The sequence below is a fragment of the Stegastes partitus genome, unplaced genomic scaffold (assembly GCF_000690725.1).
Source record: "Stegastes partitus isolate 25-593 unplaced genomic scaffold, Stegastes_partitus-1.0.2 Scaffold1725, whole genome shotgun sequence".
NCBI lineage: Eukaryota > Metazoa > Chordata > Actinopteri > Pomacentridae > Stegastes > Stegastes partitus.
In genome coordinates, this window is record NW_007579456.1 from 61,775 (window position 1) to 83,373 (window position 21,599).

Sequence of the window (21,599 nt, forward strand, 5' to 3'; positions counted from 1 at the left end):
CCAGATCTTTATGCTGGCTCCAGCAGATCAGATCTACAGCAACCGTGAACCAATAAGAACATGATCTTACCTTCAACCTAATTTAGCTGCAACAGATATTAGATTTATACCCCAGAAGCCTCTCACGGTGATTCTGTCTTTAGCACAGAGACTCCAGCAGTGAACAGATGCTTCTGTCCTCAGCTGATGACGTCTAACGCCTGAAACTGGAAGTTTTTAATGTCAGAACTGGCTCTGATCCACACAGTTGTTCATCTCGGCCTCGCGGCTGTGCAGCTCCGACCGACTGAATCTGGGTTTGTCTTCCAGTAGAAATAAAAAAAAAAACAACAACCTGGAGATTTAGGGTTAACTCCTAATGTTAAACTGGTATCTGGAAGAGTTCTTGGATTCTGGTGTTTTTTGCATCTCTCAGTTCTGCCTTAAAGAATTCAGTAAGTTGGTTTCATGCCTTTACTTTGAGTCATAGCATAGCATAGTGTGTGTTTTCCACAGCGGTTAATCAGCCTGCTGTGGAAAATACACACTATCCAGGACGCAGCAGCAAGACGTCAACACATCACACGAGCTTCAGTTCCTTTTCACCAGAACCAATTTTAAGGTTTTATTTGGGGTTTTGTTCAGGTACCTACTGAGTTGAGTTTATCCTCCATCTCAGTCTGGATGTGGCCTGGAGCTCGCTGATGTCTTCAGATGTTGTCGTGGATCAAGAAGAAGTTTTAGAGTTCACAAAAGACAGATTTATTTTATCCAAAAAAATAAATAAATAAAAAAAATAACCTTTACAAAAAAAACCAAACAACTGAAATCAGAGTTGCAGGACTCTTTAAAAGAGGTCAACAAAATAAAGCTCTACTGAAACATAAGGCGAACCAAACTGGACTTTAACTAACAGACCTGCTGGGGCAGCATATATACCGGCTGATCAGACCAAATGTAACGCATGGAGGGAAACTATATAAGCAACAACTAAAACTAATACAAAGAAACCCAAATCCTCCCTCATGATGTCAGAGCTCTTGATGTGGTCTGTGAGAGGGCCTTCAGAATAAAGCCATAGCTCCGCCCTCTTGTTCTTCTCCAACCAGGAAGTGCCATGCAGCAGCAGCAGCAGCAGCAGGCAGGTAAAGAGAAATGAATTAACAGCAAAATGACAAACAATGTGTGCCCTCCATCTAGAAAACAGTGTTGTCAAAGTGTTCATAATCTATTTTAACACATCAAACTATGTGTGTGTGTAATTTAAGGGGCTGTAACTCAAAGTAACAGAACATGTGGTGGTTGTCAGTGTGTGAACTCTTCAGCCTTCTGTCTGGCTGTGGCCATCACAGATGTGCTGCTTTTAAAAGTCTTTATGTTCCATCTGAGCTATTTCAGCGCCTTGTTTTGTCTTTCTGCTTGAATCTGTAATTTCTATGTTTGCCTCTCCTGCACTTTCAGTTTTGCACTTTAGTCTCCACTGCCTGCTTTTAAATGCACTACGGAGATAAACTGGTGTGTCGAGGAGGAGGACCATTGCTGGTTGTATCCCTGCAGCTCTCTATGATCAATCAAAAGCAGGTTGTCTGTGCATTAATTACTTTATGACGCTACATAGTGGAGCAACTCTTATCCTTTTGCTGTCTAGTAAAGTAATGCAGAGTGAATCTCATTCTCAGCTGAAAAAGGACAAAGCTTGTACACAAAAGGTCTGACAAGGAGCAAAATAAGATGACACGGTTTTCTAGCAGTTTGTGCACATACACAGCATGAACAGGGAGTGTGCGTCTGCTGCCTGCAGCGTGGGCTGAGCAGCTATCAGGTGCACGTCGGCCTTCAGAAGTTTCTCTTTATGCTACGGTTTCTCCAAGGATAGCACAAAGGAAACTAAACAAAATGTGCATCTTAGCAAGGCTACGGTCATGTGTCTCAGTGTGAAAAGTACAGAGTAGAAATAAAGGTCAGGATAAAAGGTGATGATAATTTACCACAACAGCTCTCAATACTCTACATGTTGTTGTTTCAACAGACACCAGACAGAGAAGAACATCTGAATGATTTGAATCGGTTGTTTTTGCAGTACAGTGAACAACCAGTTCAGTCTGATGTACTAATTAGGAAAATAAATATGGGTTGCAGTGTTACAATTCTCCTGTGTTGAAATAGAAAGTTTTCTGCTTGGTATGTATTTAAAAACACAGAAATAATTGGATGAAACATAACTGTACAGTATGTGAGCTCAATATAAACGGAAACATTTGATGTCTTCAAACAACATTTTGGCTCAGAGTCCTTCTGCAGAACCTGATATTTTTGATGCTCTACTCCAGTGGATCAGATTTCAACAATTTTTTAATTAATTAAATCATTCAGACTCAGCTGATGCGTAGCAAACCACAGACTCCATGGCAGTGAGCTGCAGGTTTATTTCTCTTTGGCTCGATGGCCTCCGTCTGCTGAACAAAAGCTGCAGCCGCTTCAGGACATTTATTGTAAATCAGCATCAGTAAATGGCTGCTCGCTGTCCTGATCAGCCGCTTCGCTGGGAGTTTGACCTCATTCAGGACTCTGGAAATAAACCCCTCTATTCCTTTCAGTGATCCTTCCAGACAATCAATAATAGTCAAAGTGAGTTGAAGAGAGGACAAAATAATTGATCGACTGAGAATAATTACTGTTGGAAAAGCCTCCAGCTGTGATCGCAGGCTGCACATTGTGTTTTATTTCAGAGGAAAGTCAGAATCTGGTTAAAAAGGGCGACAGAAAGGAAAGAAATGGTGCAACTGCTGAGTGTCTGAGCAGGATAGGATTGAATGACGGCAATGAAAAAGCACAGAGGAAGAAATAGAAGTCAGCTCCAGCTACAGAGGACAGAACAGGACTGGATTCGAGAGTTTGAAACCAACATGAAGAACAGGACAAGAACTGGAGAGAGGACAGGACAAGCAGGAAGCACTGACTGGAGTCATACTGTGGAAATATGATGTTAAAAAAAAGTGCAACTAAGGGATGGGAGCCAAAGCACTAAAGGAAGAAACACCTGCAGGGAGTTGTTAGGAAAAACTAACATGGAGGGTGTTTTAAGTCTGATATTTTAAACAAACTGGCAAATTATAGTTGATTTTTTTACCTTAATATTTAAACGAATCAGGTTTGTTTTGTTAATCTTATATCTAAGCTTGAAATCGTGGCTTGATTTTACCATCTCTCGTCCAGCAGGTGGTGAAAGTAAAACCAACGAAGAAGAAAAGCACAAGCGGCGAGGAAAGCACACGAAGAAGAGTTAGTTCCGGGTTGTTTGTTTTGGTCGGTTGTCGTGACAGCAGCAGCTAGCTTAGCTTCAGATAAACATGTCAGCTGCAGAGGACGACACCGAGCTGAGGGACCTGCTCATCCAGAACCTGGAGAACAGCGGAGTGCTCAACAAGCTGAAGGTCTGAAAAAATGCGCTTAGCTCGTTTAAAGTGAGCCGCACCGCCGGTTAGCTATGCTAGGCTAACGCTAGCTCAGCAGCTAGCAGTATGAAGTTGCAGTGACATCAGTTCAAGTTTACGTTTGTGCCTTGAGGTTTTGTTATAATTTGTAAACGAGTTTTATGACAATATGAAAAGTTGTTGCTCGAAACTGAAACACAACCGACAAAACTTCAGCGTTAGTTACTTGTGGTTAGCTGTCGTAGCTAGTGCTGTGGTTCTTAACTGAGTTAGCTTAGTTTAGCTTAGTTACTTTGCTAGTCTATTCGGTGACATTTTATTCTGAAAATCCTATTTTAAGTTAAAACATTTCTTCCCTTAAGGCCGACATTAACTTCTGAACATGTGTAGTGCCAGAACTGATTGTGAGCTACTTGTTAAAGTTGCGTACACAACTTTGGAAACAGTTGTTAGACCACTTGTTGTTTTCTTTTCCATTGTCCAAACAGCCGACTGTGTCCATTGATCAGTTTGTTATCAGTGTGGAAAATAATTAGATCACTACAGAGTCCTACAATAATTCAATACGTGTAATAAGTTTTTTAAAAATGTGATGTATTGAAGCTGCAAAAAACAGAATTTACACTAGATGGCCAAAAACATTTGTATGAGTTAGTTTTTTTTGTTTTGTGTGTGTGTGCAAAGTCAACAGATAATGGAAACTAAATTATCACTCAACAATGCCTGTAAAACAAGGATTGCCAGATGACTGGTTGGTCTTTGCTTGTCGTTTTATTCTAACAATCACATTTGTAAGTTGTCTCATTTTTTTTTTTTTTGCCAAACAATATCTCAAGGAAATAAATCAGTGCAGTTTACTTTCAACAAACAGAAAAACAATATGTTAAAAAAAATCTGACAATAGTGAAAGGTAGCTATAATTTCTCGGCACCCAAGATGATGCTTTCTGACATTTTATTTGACCTCCAGCCCAATACTACAAAAATCTTTCATGCATAATCAGATATGAAAAAAACAAATCAACATGTCTGAGAACGATGTGTCGATTTTCCGTTTTAGGATTTGTGCTTGAAAAAAGAGTTTCTGATTAGTTTTCTGTTCGACCAGCCTTTGCAGCTGTAATCAGAATAAGACCAAGGTGTCATCCCAGTTGTGTCTGAATGAGCTACAACATAATGATAAAGAATACAATAAAATGTAATTGAATGTGTTCGTTTCCTGTTTGTTCCCACAGGCAGAGATGAGGGCAGCAGTTTTTCTGGCCATGGAGGAGCAGGACAAACTGGAGGTGACTCTTCACACTGATTATATTCACAGTTCAGTTTGTTCTCATGTGTCTTTGCTGAATCGCCCACCTCTGTCATCCGCAGAACAAAACTCCACTCGTCAATGAAAACCTGAAGAAATGTCTCAACAGTAAAGACGGTGAGTTTATCCTTTAATTTCCTGCTTCAAGCACCAAATCTGTGCTTTGTGGTTTCAGACTTTCTTCTCACTCTCTCCTGTTTGCATCTGCTTTTTTATGAATGAATAATGGACAGACTTTATTGAGCTCAGTTCTGACTGCATCCTGTTATGACACAAACCAGTGATTTACACGATGAATGGCTGTGAGACTCTGGGCTTCAGGAGCTGTTGTAGTCCATGTTTGCCACCACAGGGAGGCACCGTGACACCATCAGACAGCTCTGAGCCTCCACATCTGAGTGTGCTCTTGCATTTGGCAGCTTGTTAGCACTTCAGGGTTGATGTGAGTTGCTGGAGAACCACAGTTCTGCCTGAATAACGCTGCTGCTTCAAGCTGAGGCAACTGAAACCTTACAAATAGACACAGTTGTACCTGAGTGACTTTATGTTGTAGTTAACGATTTAATAGGTCTTGTAATTACAAGATAGTGTCTCATAGGCTGATGTTGAAGGAGCTGGCAGCAGGTTTGTCAGAGTTTACGTGACTTTTTTTTTTCTTTAATCTTGCGGGTAGGCCTGATCTGGAACAGTTGTTCTAATGTGTGTTTTTAGCTCATCTGATTTTCAGAGAGGCGTAGATGTCAGAAGTCAGTCAGAGCTGAACTCAAACACATTAAACCTGTATGGTTAGATTTAGTGTGACTTCCACTTTCTGAGGAGATTGTTTGTTCATCAGAATAAAATGCAGAAAATCACATAGAACCCCGACAACTCTTAGTTCTAAATATCTTTCTGTTTTTAAGTTGTCTTCATTGTTACTGTTGTCCAGTGACAGTTGTCTGTACGTCTATGACACACTGCAAACAGAAGCAGTTAACAGAGTTCTGGTGCTTTACTTGTACACAATGCAAACACAAACAGGCTTGAGTTATAGCCAACAGCGTCCTATTCTACTTCATGTTTCTGTTAAAGTTTCCATCTTTTCACACAAGCAAACCTTTTAATGTTTAATGTGACATTTTTACAAAATACTTTCTTAAAAAAGACTAAATCATGTTTATATTTAATTATTACCTCAAACTGTGAAGGAATCAAAAGCAAATTAGCATCACGCTCACAACGCTCGACCAACAAAACCCGCCTGATACAACCACCGCAACAGGCCCGGGGTCGGTAGCTGGACTCTTCTCCTCTGTGGTGGAACAAGTTACCAAACTCTGTTCGATCTGCTGACTCCCTCTCAGTCTTTAAGAAAAGACTAAAGACCAGATCTTCACTGAACACATTTGCACTTGACAGACTGAAAACAAACAAACAAACAAAAATTCTATTACCTCCCACTCAGCCTGCTACTGGCATCAACTATCACACTTGAATTTGTTCTATGGCACTTATCTTGATGGTTTTCTCCTGACTAGATCCTTGTGATGTATCTGCTCTCAGATGGACGTCGCTTTGAATAAAAGCTGAATCAAATTGTAGAATTGTAGAAATTATTTCAGGTAACACCAAACATTCTTTTGTCTGCTCAAGCAGCAACAACTGAACCTTTTTCCACCAGTTTACTGGAACTGCAGATTCAACCAGTTCATAACAAAAAGGTTAAAGGACGCAGAAATGAACAACTAAAAGTGAAACCTCTGAAGCAGCGCTGCAGCAGTTAGAGGATTAATCATCAAGTGGAAAACCTGAGAGGGTATATGAACTATTGACCAAACAAATTAGTTTCTTTGATTTAATTAAATAAGATCCAGAAAGAACAGAAATTCGCTTTGATGTATCAGCATGTAGTGGGCAGATTTAAATGTTTTCACGTGTTATTTTATTAGATCTCAGCCATATTGGATTTTGGTCAAATAACTGATTGACAGAAAAAAAAAATTTCACTGATTTTTGATAACACTGGGTTCAAAAAAATATTTTTTTTGAAGGTGTCTAGGATTTTTGAACTGATTTAGGACATTTTTGCAACGCTGAATCCAAACATGACATCTGCTTCTCTGTGTCAGGTCAGGTTTTTATGTCAACTCGATTTAAGAAAAATAAAATTTCGATTTTGCTTCTAAATCGATCACACTTTTTTGACATTAGCGATTGATTTATTTTAGTATTTCTCATATGAAATCAGATTTTAGAGGAAACATTTCATTTTCTAATCCTTTTCATAGCTAAATGATCCAAAAGTTGATGAGCGTAAACATTTGTAAAGGTAAATACAAGTAAATTGCATGTTTCATCAGCATTGCTCAGAATTCAGGGCTTGAACTTCTTGGACCTCCTGGAATGATCAGCACCAGGTATCTTCAGAGTCCAGCCATCAGCCATCATGACAGCATCCCAGCGTCCCTCATACCTGGTCTCCATCTCTGTCTGATAAAATCACGTGACTCTAAAGTGTTGGTCATAAACCAGGGGGTCAACTTTCTGTCTACATTTAATTCACCTACAAATATTTATCGTATCAACTTGTAAAGGCTTCAGCATTTGTTCATTTCAGGAAATAGAAAAATAATTTTGCACGATACAAAGCATAGATACCCACACATGTACGCAAAAATGTAAAAAAGTTCATGTGGTGACAAATCAAAAGTTTGACCTCATTGAGCAAAACCAATGTAATGTTTGGATTCAGCACGTTGCAATTGTCCAAAATCAGCTCAAAAAACTTTGACACCAAAATGGGTGTAGACCAGTGTTGTCAATGAATGACTTTCTGTCATTTGTTGTGCAAAAATTCTAATTCCCTCCCCCCCAGTCATTGTCATTTCTGACTGTAAAATAAGAATGAAACAGCAGCTATGAGGCACTGTGGTGAGACGTCTGGAAACGGCAGCTGCAATGTGGCCTCTGTGTCTCCTGAACCGGCTTCATGTCTCTGCAGGACGCCTGGTGGCCAGTCTGATCGTGGACTTCCTGCAGGTGTTTAACCTGGATTTCAGCCTCGCCGTGTTCCAGCCGGAGATCAACTCGGTGAGTTTCTGAACAGCTAACACTGTAACAACAAGCTCCAGTGGTTTCGGCATTTTCCGCTGATCTGGCTTTCATCACACCGGCGCTGCTTGGATCAGGATCGCAGCCTCCTTTTGTTCTGTTTACCTGAGCGCTGCTGTAAACATCAGTGTGAAATAACACACGGCACAAGATTTGTAACAACACACAGCGCCCACAGCTTTAAAGGCTCACTCTGCTGACATGCTGTGGCTGATGGACAACCACTGGTGCACAAATAAAATGTTCTGGAGTTTCTGTTCCAGGAGCCGTCATGTGAAGAAACTAAAGGCCGAAACAAATGGCAGACATGAGGGCTGCACTACGAAGCCAGATCAGTGGGTTAGCCGGTTCTGTTGAGCTTAAAGTCAGAGTTTTCTCTTTCAACCAGCTTGGTCTCCATGGTAACTGATGCTGTGGAACTAACCTGATGGGAAGTAGGTTATGTTCAGAGTTTCAGGTTTAATCAAACAGCTTCCTGATGATTCTTTATGAGTGATACAGATTCAGGGACGATGTCAGATCTGCAAACCTGTGGAGCTAAAACCCGTCTGCATGCGTCGCGTTGCCTCGAAACCAGACAATTATTAGCTGGTGATGTAGAAATGGCATCAATGTGTTTCTATGTTTGGTCCTGATTTACTCTGCTGGTACTGCAGCTGATAGAACACAGCTGCACTATTTTACTGATATTTATTACAGAGAATATTCAATCAATGACATTAATTTCATTTTGATTTGGCCAAAAATTAAAGTGACATCCTGCATTATGGGACATGTCAGACCTAAATGCACTTCAATACAGGATCATGTTTAGATAAATGATGCTTGAAGTTCAACTTTAACGCTCTCTACCAGCATTCCTCTTTCTCCTCATTTACAGTAGCGGCGCTTTTTACCGTCATAAATTTTTATATTCCTCATTGCTCTCCATAAAAAACAACCCGCAGACTGACGTAGGCGGAACACCATCGGTTCATTTCGTGCGGAAGAAGAACTACATGACACGTGTACCTTTTATGTCAACGCGTGCTGAGTCTGTAGTAAAAAGTCAGAGTTAACACAGAAAGCTGAGAACCACCTTCATGATGCCTTTTATCTCTGGCTGGGGTTTTAGGTTTTGTTGAGCCGACTCACACAAAAAAAGCCCGACTATGGGGCGCCGCTATAGCTCCCCTGGTTGAGCTGGCGTCCCATGTACAGGGGCTACAGTCCCCGATGTGGAGGTCATGAGTTCGAATCCCGCTCATGGCCCTTTTCCTTCCCCCGTCCTTCTCCCCCACTTCCCTGTCTCTCTGTCTACTGCTCTATCAAATAAAGGCAAAAAACGCCCCAAAAAATAACTTAAAAAATAAAAAAGAAAGCCCGACTTGGTGGTACGGCCCTGGTGGAGGGTAGAGCTTTCTAGCACTTAGAACCATGGAGTGAAGTGGTTAACACTTTGAGCTCCAGCTGTCACGCTAAGACCTGAAGACGCTGGTATGATGTGACCACAGTGTGACTCAATATTTCGTTTCTGTGGTTCGTGAGTGTGAAACTAAAATCAAGCATTGACATATTACTGCTGTGTGATGGTTTCCGTGGAATGTGTTGTTGAAACACAGCACGCTTCAGAAACACACGTTTTACATTTAGTTCAACCTCAGACACGGATAAGAATAGAATAGATTAGAATAGAATAGAATAGAACAGAATGCTTTTATTGTCATCATACACAAAGGACGACGAATCAGAAATGCTCAGTGATTTAGTCTCAGAGGACCAGTAGCCATAAATCTTGTCTACTTCATGCTACTGCTGCTGGTATATGTTTAATTTCAAATAAGGATAACGGCGTATTATCTGACTGAACAATCCCACAGATTGGCTACGTTCAGACTGCAGGACTTGATGCTCAATTCAGATTTTTTTGTGAAATCCAGTTTTTTTGTGAGTTTGTTCACATTTCCAATTAAATACAACTCGTATGTGATCTGCTGTGTGAACTTCATACGACCCAAAAGTGTCTCGCATGGGCAGAAGAGGACACGACGACGTCACACGCCGCGAGCGTGCTCAGTGTTTATGGAAGTAAACGCAGATGGTAACAATGGTGCGTATTTTGTGCACCACTTCCTCGCTGCCGCCAATGGTGGAAACAGAAGTGTGACCGCTAACTGAACTGGCATCAACAGCCAAGTGCTGCCTGTGCGTCCCGGCTACTTCCATCCCGGGGGTGCGCTCCAATGGGGTGGCCGGAACGTGCACAATCGCACTGGTCAGTTAGGCGTGAAATCCAGCGATGCGTAGTGTTCTAACAATACACTAGTTATTAAAACAATAAATATTAACAACAAATGAGCCTTCCAGCATCAAGCCCTCCTTGTATCTCGACCTCCGTCTTGACAATCCGACATAAAAGAAGGTTTTACATTTAGTGTCGGATCATCGAGTCACGACTGCAGATGTATTTAAACAAAAACCCAACGATCTGCTTATCCCAGTCAGCATTATGCTCTGTGGATGTTGTGCTTGGAGCATCACAGTAACATTCAGCATTTAATAACTATGACGACATGCTGTTGATATGAAATAGCAACTGAAACGCTCTCTGCTTGAATTAGCAGTGCACAGATGTGGATGTCTGCTGTAGGTAATGGACAGAATAGTTCAAATGATAGACTCCAGCCCCCTGTGACCCTAGTGAGGATTAAGCGGTGTATAGATAATGGATGGATGGATGAATAGTTAAAATGATGGATAAGTTATAGAACTGTCTTTATTTAGTGTAAAAATATTTAAATGTTCAGGTTCTGCCTCCAAATAGTCACAGTATGAATACAAACTGTTTCCCTGAAGCAACACACATTCATTATTACTGTGTAATGCCAAATTACATTCAGCTGAAATTCATATTTGATGGGCGTTGATGGGAAGATGTCTCATAGGCCTAAAAGAAATGGGAAAAATGTTACTCAGCAGATAAACAATAGAGCAAAAAAAAAAACAAAGTCTAACATTGCCAACCTTTAAATCTCAGATGAGGTGTGGATCAGTATCTTCTCACATATCTCTCAGCTTATCTGTCGTCTGATCAGCATCAGTTGCTGTCAGAAAGGTTTGAGGTTACGTAGAAACTGAGTCGGTGTCACTTGCTTACTGTAAGTGACTCCAACAGAGCTGCTTCACTGCTCTTTAAGAACCACATAAAAGAATTATCATCTTAACGTATTCAATGTTTAAAAACCTAAAGCATCAAGCTGCCAGGATAATATGTGTTTGCTTATAAATAAATGTACAAATTCTTATTAACAACCATTCAAAAATATTTTTATAAACCAGTTGTGACAAATCTTTAGCTATTTGTACCCACAAATACGACGGAGCAGTCTGTTCACGGAGCGTAGAAGCTCCTCAAAGTCCTCAGCTTGTCCCCAGATAAACTTTAAATGAAGTCATGTACAGACAGACAGACAGAACCAGGCCTCCTCCAGCTGACTGCAGGTGTTTGTGTGCAGCTGAACGGCCTGGACAGCCGGGACCTGGTCTGCAGAGAGCTGGGTCTGTCTGAGTCGGAGCTGAACAAGAACTCTCCGGTGCTGCTGGAGCTCGTCAGGAAAGGACGACACAAAGACAAAGCCGCCGTCCCCTCTGAGGTGAGCAACACACGGGCCGATCTGGTTCACGTGAAATGAAGTGTGGTGTCACTGCAGGTCGTGAAATGAGTGAAAACCGATTACATCTGATCGTTCCTTCCTTCTTTGTGTCTGTGTGTGAACAGGGAGACAGGAGCGGAAACATCCCCAAGGTGAGCTGGAAACTGGTTTTGTTGTTGGACTCAAGTGGCGCTTCGACAATGCAGATGTTCAAGTCGTCCACGTTAATCGCTGCTGCTGCTCCTCAACAGCAGTGATGTGTGTGTGTGTGTGGGAGTGTGTGGGAGTGTGTGTCGGTGTTTGTGTGTGTGCCAGCGTGCAGTGTTGAGCGAAATCTGGGTCTTCGGATGTTTCACTCTCAGTAGGTGGAAGAAGTGGTTCTCTGGTTTCCTGTTGATCTCGGTGTGTCCTGGTTTCTGCTGCTGAAGCTTCACTTTTCGCTGTCAGATCATGCAATGGACAGACTGTAATAGTACTACTGTTCCCACCGCTCCTACAACTGCGACTGAATGAACACAGAGACGTCCTCGTAGCTTCATTTTAATGCGTCTTACTAATCGTTCAGATAGAAGGAGCAAATCTTCAGGAATGTCATGGCTGATCCGTAATTGATTTTAGAAACAGGAAGCCGTCTGTGTTTGGACGTCACATTGCTCTTGGGGCTGCAGATTGTTATTTGCATCCACTGTTCTGACGTTTGTTGGCTGAACACAGCAGCAGCCTCTCAGTTTGTTCAGCTTTGTTTTTGTTTGACCCCCTGGCCTGCTTCTGTTTCATTAGACACTAGAGCCAGTCTGATTGGCTGTCACTGATCAGCTGGTTGTTGCTCATTTTCGGTCTGTGTGTCAGTCTGAGAAGGTGGGTCTAGTTTCCAGCAGTCCTCAGTCCACTGAGCTGAAATGTGACTAGCAGTCTGAGCTAAGTGTCGACTCTTTGTTGTCACAGTGTTTCCTCAGTTGAAGGTTCCAGTGAGAACGTGCTTTCTGTGCACCAAGATTGTTCAGATGCTGCTACTGTTGATAAAATCTGCTCTTCTCCACTGTTTTCCTCTTTTCCACCGAGCTGGTTCCAGTGCTAGTTGAGAGCTTGACTTAGCACCAGTTCTTTGTGTTTCACCTCAACACCGGCTCTAGGTTCTCAGAACTGGTGCTTAGCAAACACCAACTCTTTGCTGGGCCAGAGCTAAGAACCGAGTACATCAGGGGCTGGGGGCGGGTTAGTGTGACCAACGAGACCAATGGGAACACAGAACGGGACACACAAGCGGTGATTTGTTTTTCACCAGGACGTTTCTGGTCTGATCACAGATCTGTTGGAATGAGTCCCGGGACACATGGAAGTTTTGCACGAACTGTTTTTCGGCTCATAGAAAAGATCGCACGAGAAAAAATCTCTCCGTTTCATCTTGGACAAATCTGACATTAGAACGCCCTGGTTTACTCTTTTTAAAGTCATGTTGGTCGCACACCGGTCTGATCACCGCGGCCGCCAGCAGCTGTTACCACAGCCTGCTATTTGGGGCGTTCAGGGACCATCGTAAATTTTAGAGTCTATCAATAAGAAAATGTTCAGCAAGTCATATGTTTGGCCTGTGACAAGGTGGGAAGTGCGACCAAATGAGAAAGTTGGTCGCCACAGTAAATAAGTCTGGAGTCTTGTGTGGACTTCTGTGTTGTTCAGCAAACGGCTGCGTATGAGTCACGTATGGCTCCTTGCCGATGGAAAAGCAAACAGGTTTGTAGGAGGTGCGAGATTTGAACCAACTAAGCTCTGAATCTCGCACCTGGTTGTTCCTGGTGGAAAAGCCGTGTGTGACATTTCAGAGGCAACACATTTTTATGTTGTTTTTTCACAGTGAAATTGGTGCCAGATATAAGACCAGAGGTGTTTTGCATTAAGGCAGCTACAGTCTGGGAAAGAACTTACAGATCCAGTTGAGTTACATGTTTTTATTAGTATTCTGTGCTGAGACCTTCCGATAATAATCCTCAGATTATAAACTCCAGTGATTCTGCAGGACTTGGCAGAAAACCCCTCTGATGGACTCTTCTTTGTTCTGAAGCCTTTCACTGCAGCAGCTCAGCTCTCTGACTGTGCAGGAAAACATTTCACTTCACAAAGCTGCAGTCAGCTCACAATGAAGCCACCGCCGCTGTGCCTCCCCAGTGTGGGGTCCCGGTATTGATCCAGCTGCTGTGTGATGCTGCAGCTGTCTAATGAAGTCAGAGAAAAAGGACAGTCTGCATTTGTTGAGTCAGGGTGAGACGGGCTGAAAGAGGAAGTGTGAGAGTTCAAAGAGACGAGCTGAGCGTCGGAGGGTTCCTGCCCAGTTTGACCTCTGGCAGCAGGTCTGTGCACGTTCATGTGGTGAGCTGTGGATAACGTCACCGACAGCGCTGAGAAACTATTTCATTGTCATTGTACTTATCAGTGAAAGGGTACTTCAGTGTGATAAGAGCCCACATCCTGCACATTTACAGGTTTAGAATTCTATTTTTGTGGCCTACTCAGGTTTGCTTTAATATTTAAAAACACATTATTTTTCTCAGGCTATACGTTGCTGCAGCACCTCTATTCACTGCAGCAGCTTCATAACACACCTAGCGAAGGGGAAAACCCATAAAACAGAATATGAGCGCTTTAATGTGTCTCTAAGCTCCGTTGATCTCTGAACCTTCCTTTCAGGGGAACACAAGTCTCACCAAACAACTTTCTATCTATATATAAGTCTGACTGAAAAGAAGCAGAAATCAGCTGCCTGGAACAGACATTTAACAAAGGGATAATAAACTATATCTTGATATTAACAGGAAATATGTCAGGTTGAATTTAGCTGAATTATCCTTGAGGCGTCGCTTATAGCTGTGAACGTTTCTGCTGTGTGCTGTCTGTTTTGTAATTCTAAGAAACAGGACTTTGTTTAGCATGAACTCAAAGTACAGCCTGTAATAATGTCAGCTCCGGTTACAGCATCAGAACGTCGTCCTCAGCAGGTGTGAGAGCGTCAGTAGATGTCGATGAATAAAGGTGCTCAGCATTTTATGGATGATTTGTGGTTCGTTGTGGTCTGTTGTTGTGCAGCTGCTCTCACCGAGCTGCAGGGTTCAATGTGAGCATCAGCATTTTAATCTAATGAAAGCTACGATAAACACATCCTGAGAGGGGAACACGAGGTCACAGACTTCATCTTTACAAACAAATCTCGCCTTTTTCTCACAGGACCTGCCTCAGAAACAGATCGCGCACGCCCGGAAGAAGTTTGACTTTTACGACAAGGTGAGTGAGGCGCTCTGGTTACCTGTGATTGATGTCATCAGTGTCTGACCAATCACAGACAGAGTTCTTATTATCGTTCCCTGTTTCCACCTGCAGGACCGGAGCGGCTCTGTTGCAACAGAAGATCTGACGAGCGTCTTCATGGATTTGTTCCCAAGTTTGAACAAGTATGAAATATATAATCTTATTTCCTCTTCACCCTCAGTTATAGACTAGTTATACGAGGTGTGTCAGAAAAGTTCCAGGACTGGTGTCACAAAAGACATATTTCAAACCCAGACTACCAGTTTTTCCCTTCAGACAATCAATCAGCACGTCTACAAAGAGATCCTGCAGCGTTTGCTTCGTTCAGTGCGCCAGAAGAGGTGAGAGTTGTGGCAGGACCAGTGGTGGCTGCTTCATCATGACAACGCGCCTGCTCACAACACCCTGAGCATCCCACAGGTCCTGGCTGAGAAGAACATCGCCGTGCTGGAGCAACCTCCCTACTCACCCCACCTGGCTCCATGGGATTGTTTCCTCTTCCCCAAGCTCAAGGGATTCATCAAGGGGACCCGTTTAGAAGATGGTTGTGATGACGGAGCTGCAGAGGATCCTGGAAGAATCCTTCCAGGAGTGCATGTGTAGGAGGGATTACTTCGAAGGCGAAAACTTGTAGTTTGTAGTTTGGATTTGAAGTATATCCTTTGTGACACCTGTCCTGGAACTTTTCTGACACGCCTCGTATACCAAAAAGCAAGGCAGATGGAAATATGCTTGGTTTCTGCACAACTTTAGACACATCCTCTGAATCTCGTGATGACAGATTGAAGATCTTTGGGAGCTTCGGTATGAACGTTCTGCCAAATGTTTGTTTTTGAGGCTCTGTTGTGTCTCGTTCTGCAACGTTTGATTTAAAATCCGACGTGATTTTGTTTGCTGTCAAATCTGATCAGACTCCTCTCATTAACGTTGTCTTCTGGTAATTTAATAGTTAATGTTATCAACAAACTCTCCAAAGAATGGCAGGAAGAAGTCAATGAACCCTGAGGATCGCCTTGTTTTCTGTATTAAAAAGTCCAAATTGTTCACAAACACGATGTGCTGAAGCTAAAAGGCATAAACTGGTTTAGTTTTTGTAGTAAATGCTTGGATTTGATAAGTGATTGAAGATTTAAAAAACTGCTTCAGCTCATCTGGAGTCTTACGTCTGTGTGAGCTGCTCTTGGAGCTCTTTTGGGTTTGGCCTCATTACAAATGGAGGATTTTCTGTGCCTGAAGTCATTCTGTGGGTCAGACAGCTTAAACACTCGGTGGCTGTCGCCACACAGAGCTGAGTAGCTGAATGAGCGTAATGCTGATGGTTAACGTTCTGCTTGTGACCTGCAGGAACATGATGGAAAGGTTCATCACTGACGAGCTCCGAGCTGCAGACAAAATCTTCTCTAAAAGTAAGTTTCCTTTAATTGTAACTCCAACACTTCCTCTAACACGACGAATAGCAGTTCAATATCAGTTAAAGTTTTTAAAGCCTGGAGGTTCATTAATTCACTTTGAAACCGTCAAACCTGCTGAGATTCGTCTGTTTTTAGCCACATTTTGTTGAAGTCTGTGAGGAAGTCTAATGAAGGCTAAGACTTAGTGATGGCTGTGTATTTGACTGTTTGCTCTGTTTGTTTGCAGCGATAGACTTCCAGTTCTTCGTGGGAATGTACAAGCGTTTCTACAGTCAGTGCAGAAGTGTGGTGAGACCCTCCTAGTGTTTGATCAGGCCACCAGTTGCATCCGATGTGTGTCCAGGACAGAACGAGGTCCAGGACTTGTTGAGCCTGGATGTTATTATAAAGCCTTAGAGACGCCTCTCTCTGTTTTTGAGCTCTTATACTTCACTGTGATTGGCTCAGCTGTTTTAGTGTAATGAGACCACTGATGTCTGCTGAGAATGAAGCTATTGACCGCCACACCTTGTGGTTTACATTCAGTTTTCTGTGGCCCTTTGTGCTGCTGAAGCTACATGAACCAGGACATAGAGCTTCAGATTTTTACTCCTCAAGCCTCTAAAAATCCTTCAGTTACGTCTGAGAAGATACAAAATATTGAGTTTAGCTGATCCCAGTTCATTTCCATACATTCTCAAAAACTAAAAGGACAGTAAATCCAGTTCAGCTGATCACTTGTAGACAAACAAGGAGCTTTTGAAATGTTGGAATGGTCCTTTAATAATTACTGTTATTGTTGATTTTCCCAAAATATCACCAGGTTTAAAATAGCCGGATTTGATGGTGTAGCTTCCCTTCATTACACATTATAGATCTGATGATGTCTCTGCATAAAGTTGATTTATTCAGCATCTCCACAATCAAGCTTTAATGAAAAATCCAATAGTTTAGTGCTTTCTGTTGCAGATGTAATTACCTGAAGGTCCTGCAGGTAACCAGCCGTCATGCAGGACCTTCTATCCAAACATCTGTTTGCTTTTCGAAGAACTGCACATGGTGGTCACTTTATTAATGCCGGTGAAAGAAAAACATTTTCTCCTGTATTGATGTCATCTTTGTTCAGGTTGTTCTGGACTCTGATGTCAGTCAACCTCAAAGTCAGATTCCTGAAGAGAAAATACGCTCTCCAACTGTCAGCAAGGTAGGTTTGGTCAAACCAGGTGCAGATATCATCTGTTCTGTGTAGTTAAAAGATAATTCTGGTTTATTTCAGCCTGCTCTATTTTCAAACAAACCAGTATAAGCACATGAATATACAGATTTAATTAGCCAGACAACTACAATCGCACTAACGTTATCTCAGCGCTAAAACTTTTCCAGTGTTGTGAAAGTCGACTTTGTGGGAGAGCAGTTTTTTGGACTGGATTAGGCTGCATGGTGCACAGGTCAACCTAGCATGTTAGTGTGAGGTGTGTAGCGCTAATGTTAGCATTTTAGCTTAGTGTGTAGAGTGATGTTAACATATTAGCTCAGTGCCAGGTGTGTAGAGTAATGTTAGCATTTTAGCTTAGTGTCCGGTGTGTCGAATCATGTTAGCATGTTAGATCAGTATTAGTTGTGGAGAATGAGATTGACATTAGCTCAGTGTCAGGTGTATAGAGCTGATATTAGCATGTTAGCTCAGTGACAGGTGTGTAGAGTGATGTTAGCATGTTAGCTCAGTGTCAGTTGTGGAAAATGAGATTGACGTGTTAGCTCAGCGTCAGGTGTTTAGAGCTAATGTTAGCATTTTAGCTTAGTGTCAGGTGTGTAGCACTGATATTCACGTGTTAGCTTAGTGTGAGGTGTGTAGAGTGATGTTAGCATGTTAGCTCAGTGTCAGGTGTAAAGAGCTGGCGTTAGCATGCTAGCTCAGTATCAGTTGTGGAAAATGAGGTTGACGTGTTAGCTCAGCGTCAGGTGTGTAGAGCTAATGTTAGCATTTTAGCTGTTAGCTCAGTGAGAGATGTGTACAGCTGATATTGGCTCGGTGTCAGGTGTGTAGATCTTACGGCTGCTGTCCCTGTCGTGCACAGATCCCCAGGTATAAAGGCCAAAATCACAGAGGACAGAGTCAGACAGCAGCCAAGGTAACACCATGCAGAGCAGAGGGGAGTCTCACTTCACGCTAACACTCACTGTCACAATGAACGGCACCTCTGCTACTAACTCTGACCATCAGATGCTGCTTTGATATCATCTCTGACCTCTTCTTCCTCCAACTCACTGTCAGCTTAGAGTAGAGAAAACTTAGGAAACTGATTCTCGGGATTTTTATTCTATTATTTCTGTATTATTCTGATATATTTCATAGTTTAAAAATATAAAGTGGCAGCTATTGCAGGAGTAGCTCACCTTGTTTAGGAGTGACGACAGGGACTCAGAACTAGTCGGGCATGATTTCCAGCAGCTCAACCAGATGCCAGACAGGAACAGGTATCAGGTCTGCTCTAATTGGACGTTAGTGTCAGTCTGTAAACATGCCAGTGCCTCTGTGAGAACGTGCCCACTTCAGTTTCACTCTGACTTCGCTGCCACATTCAGTAGGAGGGGAAACGTGATATTTTTTGCTTTCAGGAGCTCTGCCCTATAAATATAAAAACAGTCTGACCGTGTGAATTTCCCCCTTAAACCTGATTCATGTCATCACCTGACGCACTAACTCACCTGTCTGCTTCAATCATTCGCAGTTTAACAGAGACACCTAAGCCCCATTCGGACTGGATTTATTTCTGCAGGGGAGATTTGTGAGTTTAAGGATTATTCGTCAGCAGCTCCTCTTTGAAGTGCATCACGGATACACAGACAACTTTCACTGGTCTGCTCTGATAGTCTAAGCAGAAACTCAGTTGTACTCCTGTGTTTGTTTGCTCTGCCGGATGCTCATGTTTATCACAAACCAGATCCTTCATCCTCACCAAGTTTTAAATCCCATTTGAACCACGAGCTAAAGCACCAGAAATGTTTTATCCCCCACCTCCTCTTGAAATGTAAATCCCGTCTGAATGGGGCTGACGATCAGCGGCTTTAAGTGCAGTTCACTCTGCAGTAAGTTTTCAAATGAAAGCTGATGTTCAAACTAAAGCAGCGTCAGCACAAAGACAAGCCTGTGTGGAATCAGCTGCACTGCAAACGCCTGTCTGCAGGATTTGAAAGGTTTAAAAAGCACCAGATTCCTTTTCCATAGACGATAACATGAGTGGTACGTTTTCATGTTGTGGCTTTAGGTTTTACTGAAGGCACGGGGTTGTGTCTGCCAGGAAATAACAACAAAAAAAGAGCTTAAATGTATGTTTTTGTCATCTGTGTTAAAAACTGATAAGACCTTAATAGTTAAAATGTTGATTTCTCTCATTAAAAAATGAATCTGTTTAAATTTACATAGTTTTGACCCGATCACTGAATCCGTCATGTGAAGTGCAGCTGATCCTCTTCTGCATTTGTTGGTGAACACCAGCTTTACTTTGACAATTTACAGTTGCTCTACCAGACGTTTCAGTAAATTCCTTTATAAAATTGGCTGGTATTTTCAGTAAATCATCTGCTGTGCAACATCAGGGCTGAGACATGGTTGCTGCAACTGTTGCTCAGCGGCAGTGACACACAGGACAACTTTAAGCAGCAACAGTTGCCGCCTCGTTTCCCTCTTTAATCCTTCATCGCCACCTTTCTAACAACAGTCTGGAGGGATTTTCAGCACCGCTGGTAGCTGCTGAGGATTTCACCTGAACTTGTGTTGTGTTTGTCGCTCAGGACTCGGAGCGTGGGGTCCCTCTGGGTAAAGGAGACTCCCAGCAACCGGCCTCCAACAACAAGACGCCCTCGGCTGGTCTGAGGAGGGAGCGTCTGGACCTGGACCTGGAGGGGGAGGACGACCTAGACGAGGGGGATTCATTCTTCGACGACCCGCTGCCCAAACCGCAGAAGACCTACGGCTGGTGAGGAGAGCCGACGTTTTACTTTTACTGCCGAATCTGAACGTTTGGTTTCACAGTGACGAGCAGAAACTTTAACAAGCTGCAAATACATTCAAGAAGTCGAGTCATAATTTCAGTAATGTATTTAGCAAATGTTCAGAAACTCTCTCTGCACAAACTAGAACTGCTTTATGTCACCGTTAGCTGACTACCATCATTTCTGGACTACTGGCTGCACCCACTAACTTTAAAAAGAAAAAGAAATTGTACATATACAGGCCGCACTTGTCTATGAGCTGCAGGTGTCCACGTTGGAACATGAGATATTTACACAGAAAGATTTTTTTAACTTTTGATTAAATGCGTCCCAGTAACATACACAAATACGTAAATGCTTTTTTCTGAACAGTGCCTGTAACACGGCTGGTTAAGAAAAATCAAAACTACAGCAGCCGACCAGGAAAAGTCATTGATCTTCATCTTCATCTTCCTCCTGCCACTAAAACCACTAAAGTCGTCTTCTTCAGTGTCGGAGTTGAACAGCCTCAGAATTACTTTGTCGCTTCCTCAGTCTCTCGTTGTCTCTCTCAATGTCACTTTCATCTCGAGGCAAATTCGTAGAACTCCATAAATTAGCTGCATCATTGTTTAAGCCACAGTGTTCAAAGCAGGTGAAAAAAGTAGCGACTTGTAGTCCAGAATATACGGTATCGTCTGTCTGTGTTTGGACTTCACGTACTGACCTACAGAGTCAGTTGCATCAAATGCCATACGTTCAGCTTTTGTCCTCTGTAAGTAACTGAAGTCATGATTAACTCAAGTTTCAACACAGATCTGAGATCAGCTACTGTTGAACGAGAAGCCAAGAAACAGCTCCTAGCTTTTAGTGGCAGCTATGAAATGAGTCAACGTTGTTATCAGTGTTGACGACATACACACCCAACCTGACAATGAGCAGCTGATTATTATATTAAAATGTTGCTGAAATTGTGAAAGCATTTAATAAAACACACTTAAAATGTTCAGAAATTATCACAAAAATTGAAAGTATTGATGTGATGAAAAGATATATATTAATAATATCTTCATGAAAAAACTTAAATCCCCCCTACAAAGCTTACCACAATCTAATATCTTAACTTAAATGTTTCCCCCAAAGAGTAAAAAAAAAGAGCAAAATTATTAATATGTCCCACAAGATAAAAATAATATTAAATGTCCCAGAAAATCAATTTGTCCCAAAATATAAATGTGAAAAAATTAACACCCTTCCATTAAAGAAAAGACAAAATTCACAATAGTCAGTCAAATACCTAGAAACTGAAAAAAGTAGTAATAAATAGAAATTTGATAAATTATAATTTAGTGAAATAAGACGTTGCTCTTGAATTGTGGATGAAAAGAATAATTACAAAAACTAAACAAAAAAAAACTATCGTAGACAAATCAGAGCACTTTTATTATTTTTTCTTCTTGTTCTGTGAAATAAGAAAAACATTAACATCT

At 42.0% G+C, this 21,599-nt stretch overlaps 1 protein-coding gene across 1 annotated transcript in view; it reads left to right on the forward strand.

Moving 5' to 3' along the window:
- Positions 1-3,250: 3,250 nt before the first annotated feature.
- cep43 (centrosomal protein 43) overlaps positions 3,251-21,599 on the forward strand; it is a 26,575-nt gene continuing 8,226 nt past the window's right edge. The window contains exons 1-13 of the mRNA XM_008301888.1: positions 3,251-3,413; positions 4,648-4,701; positions 4,784-4,838; positions 7,702-7,790; positions 11,306-11,443; positions 11,569-11,595; positions 14,663-14,719; positions 14,816-14,886; positions 16,088-16,149; positions 16,382-16,443; positions 17,261-17,338; positions 18,213-18,266; positions 19,930-20,114. Of these exons, the coding sequence (XP_008300110.1) occupies positions 3,330-3,413; positions 4,648-4,701; positions 4,784-4,838; positions 7,702-7,790; positions 11,306-11,443; positions 11,569-11,595; positions 14,663-14,719; positions 14,816-14,886; positions 16,088-16,149; positions 16,382-16,443; positions 17,261-17,338; positions 18,213-18,266; positions 19,930-20,114 (1,016 nt within the window). The 5' untranslated portion in view covers positions 3,251-3,329. The remainder of the gene's footprint in view (positions 3,414-4,647; positions 4,702-4,783; positions 4,839-7,701; positions 7,791-11,305; positions 11,444-11,568; positions 11,596-14,662; positions 14,720-14,815; positions 14,887-16,087; positions 16,150-16,381; positions 16,444-17,260; positions 17,339-18,212; positions 18,267-19,929; positions 20,115-21,599) is intronic.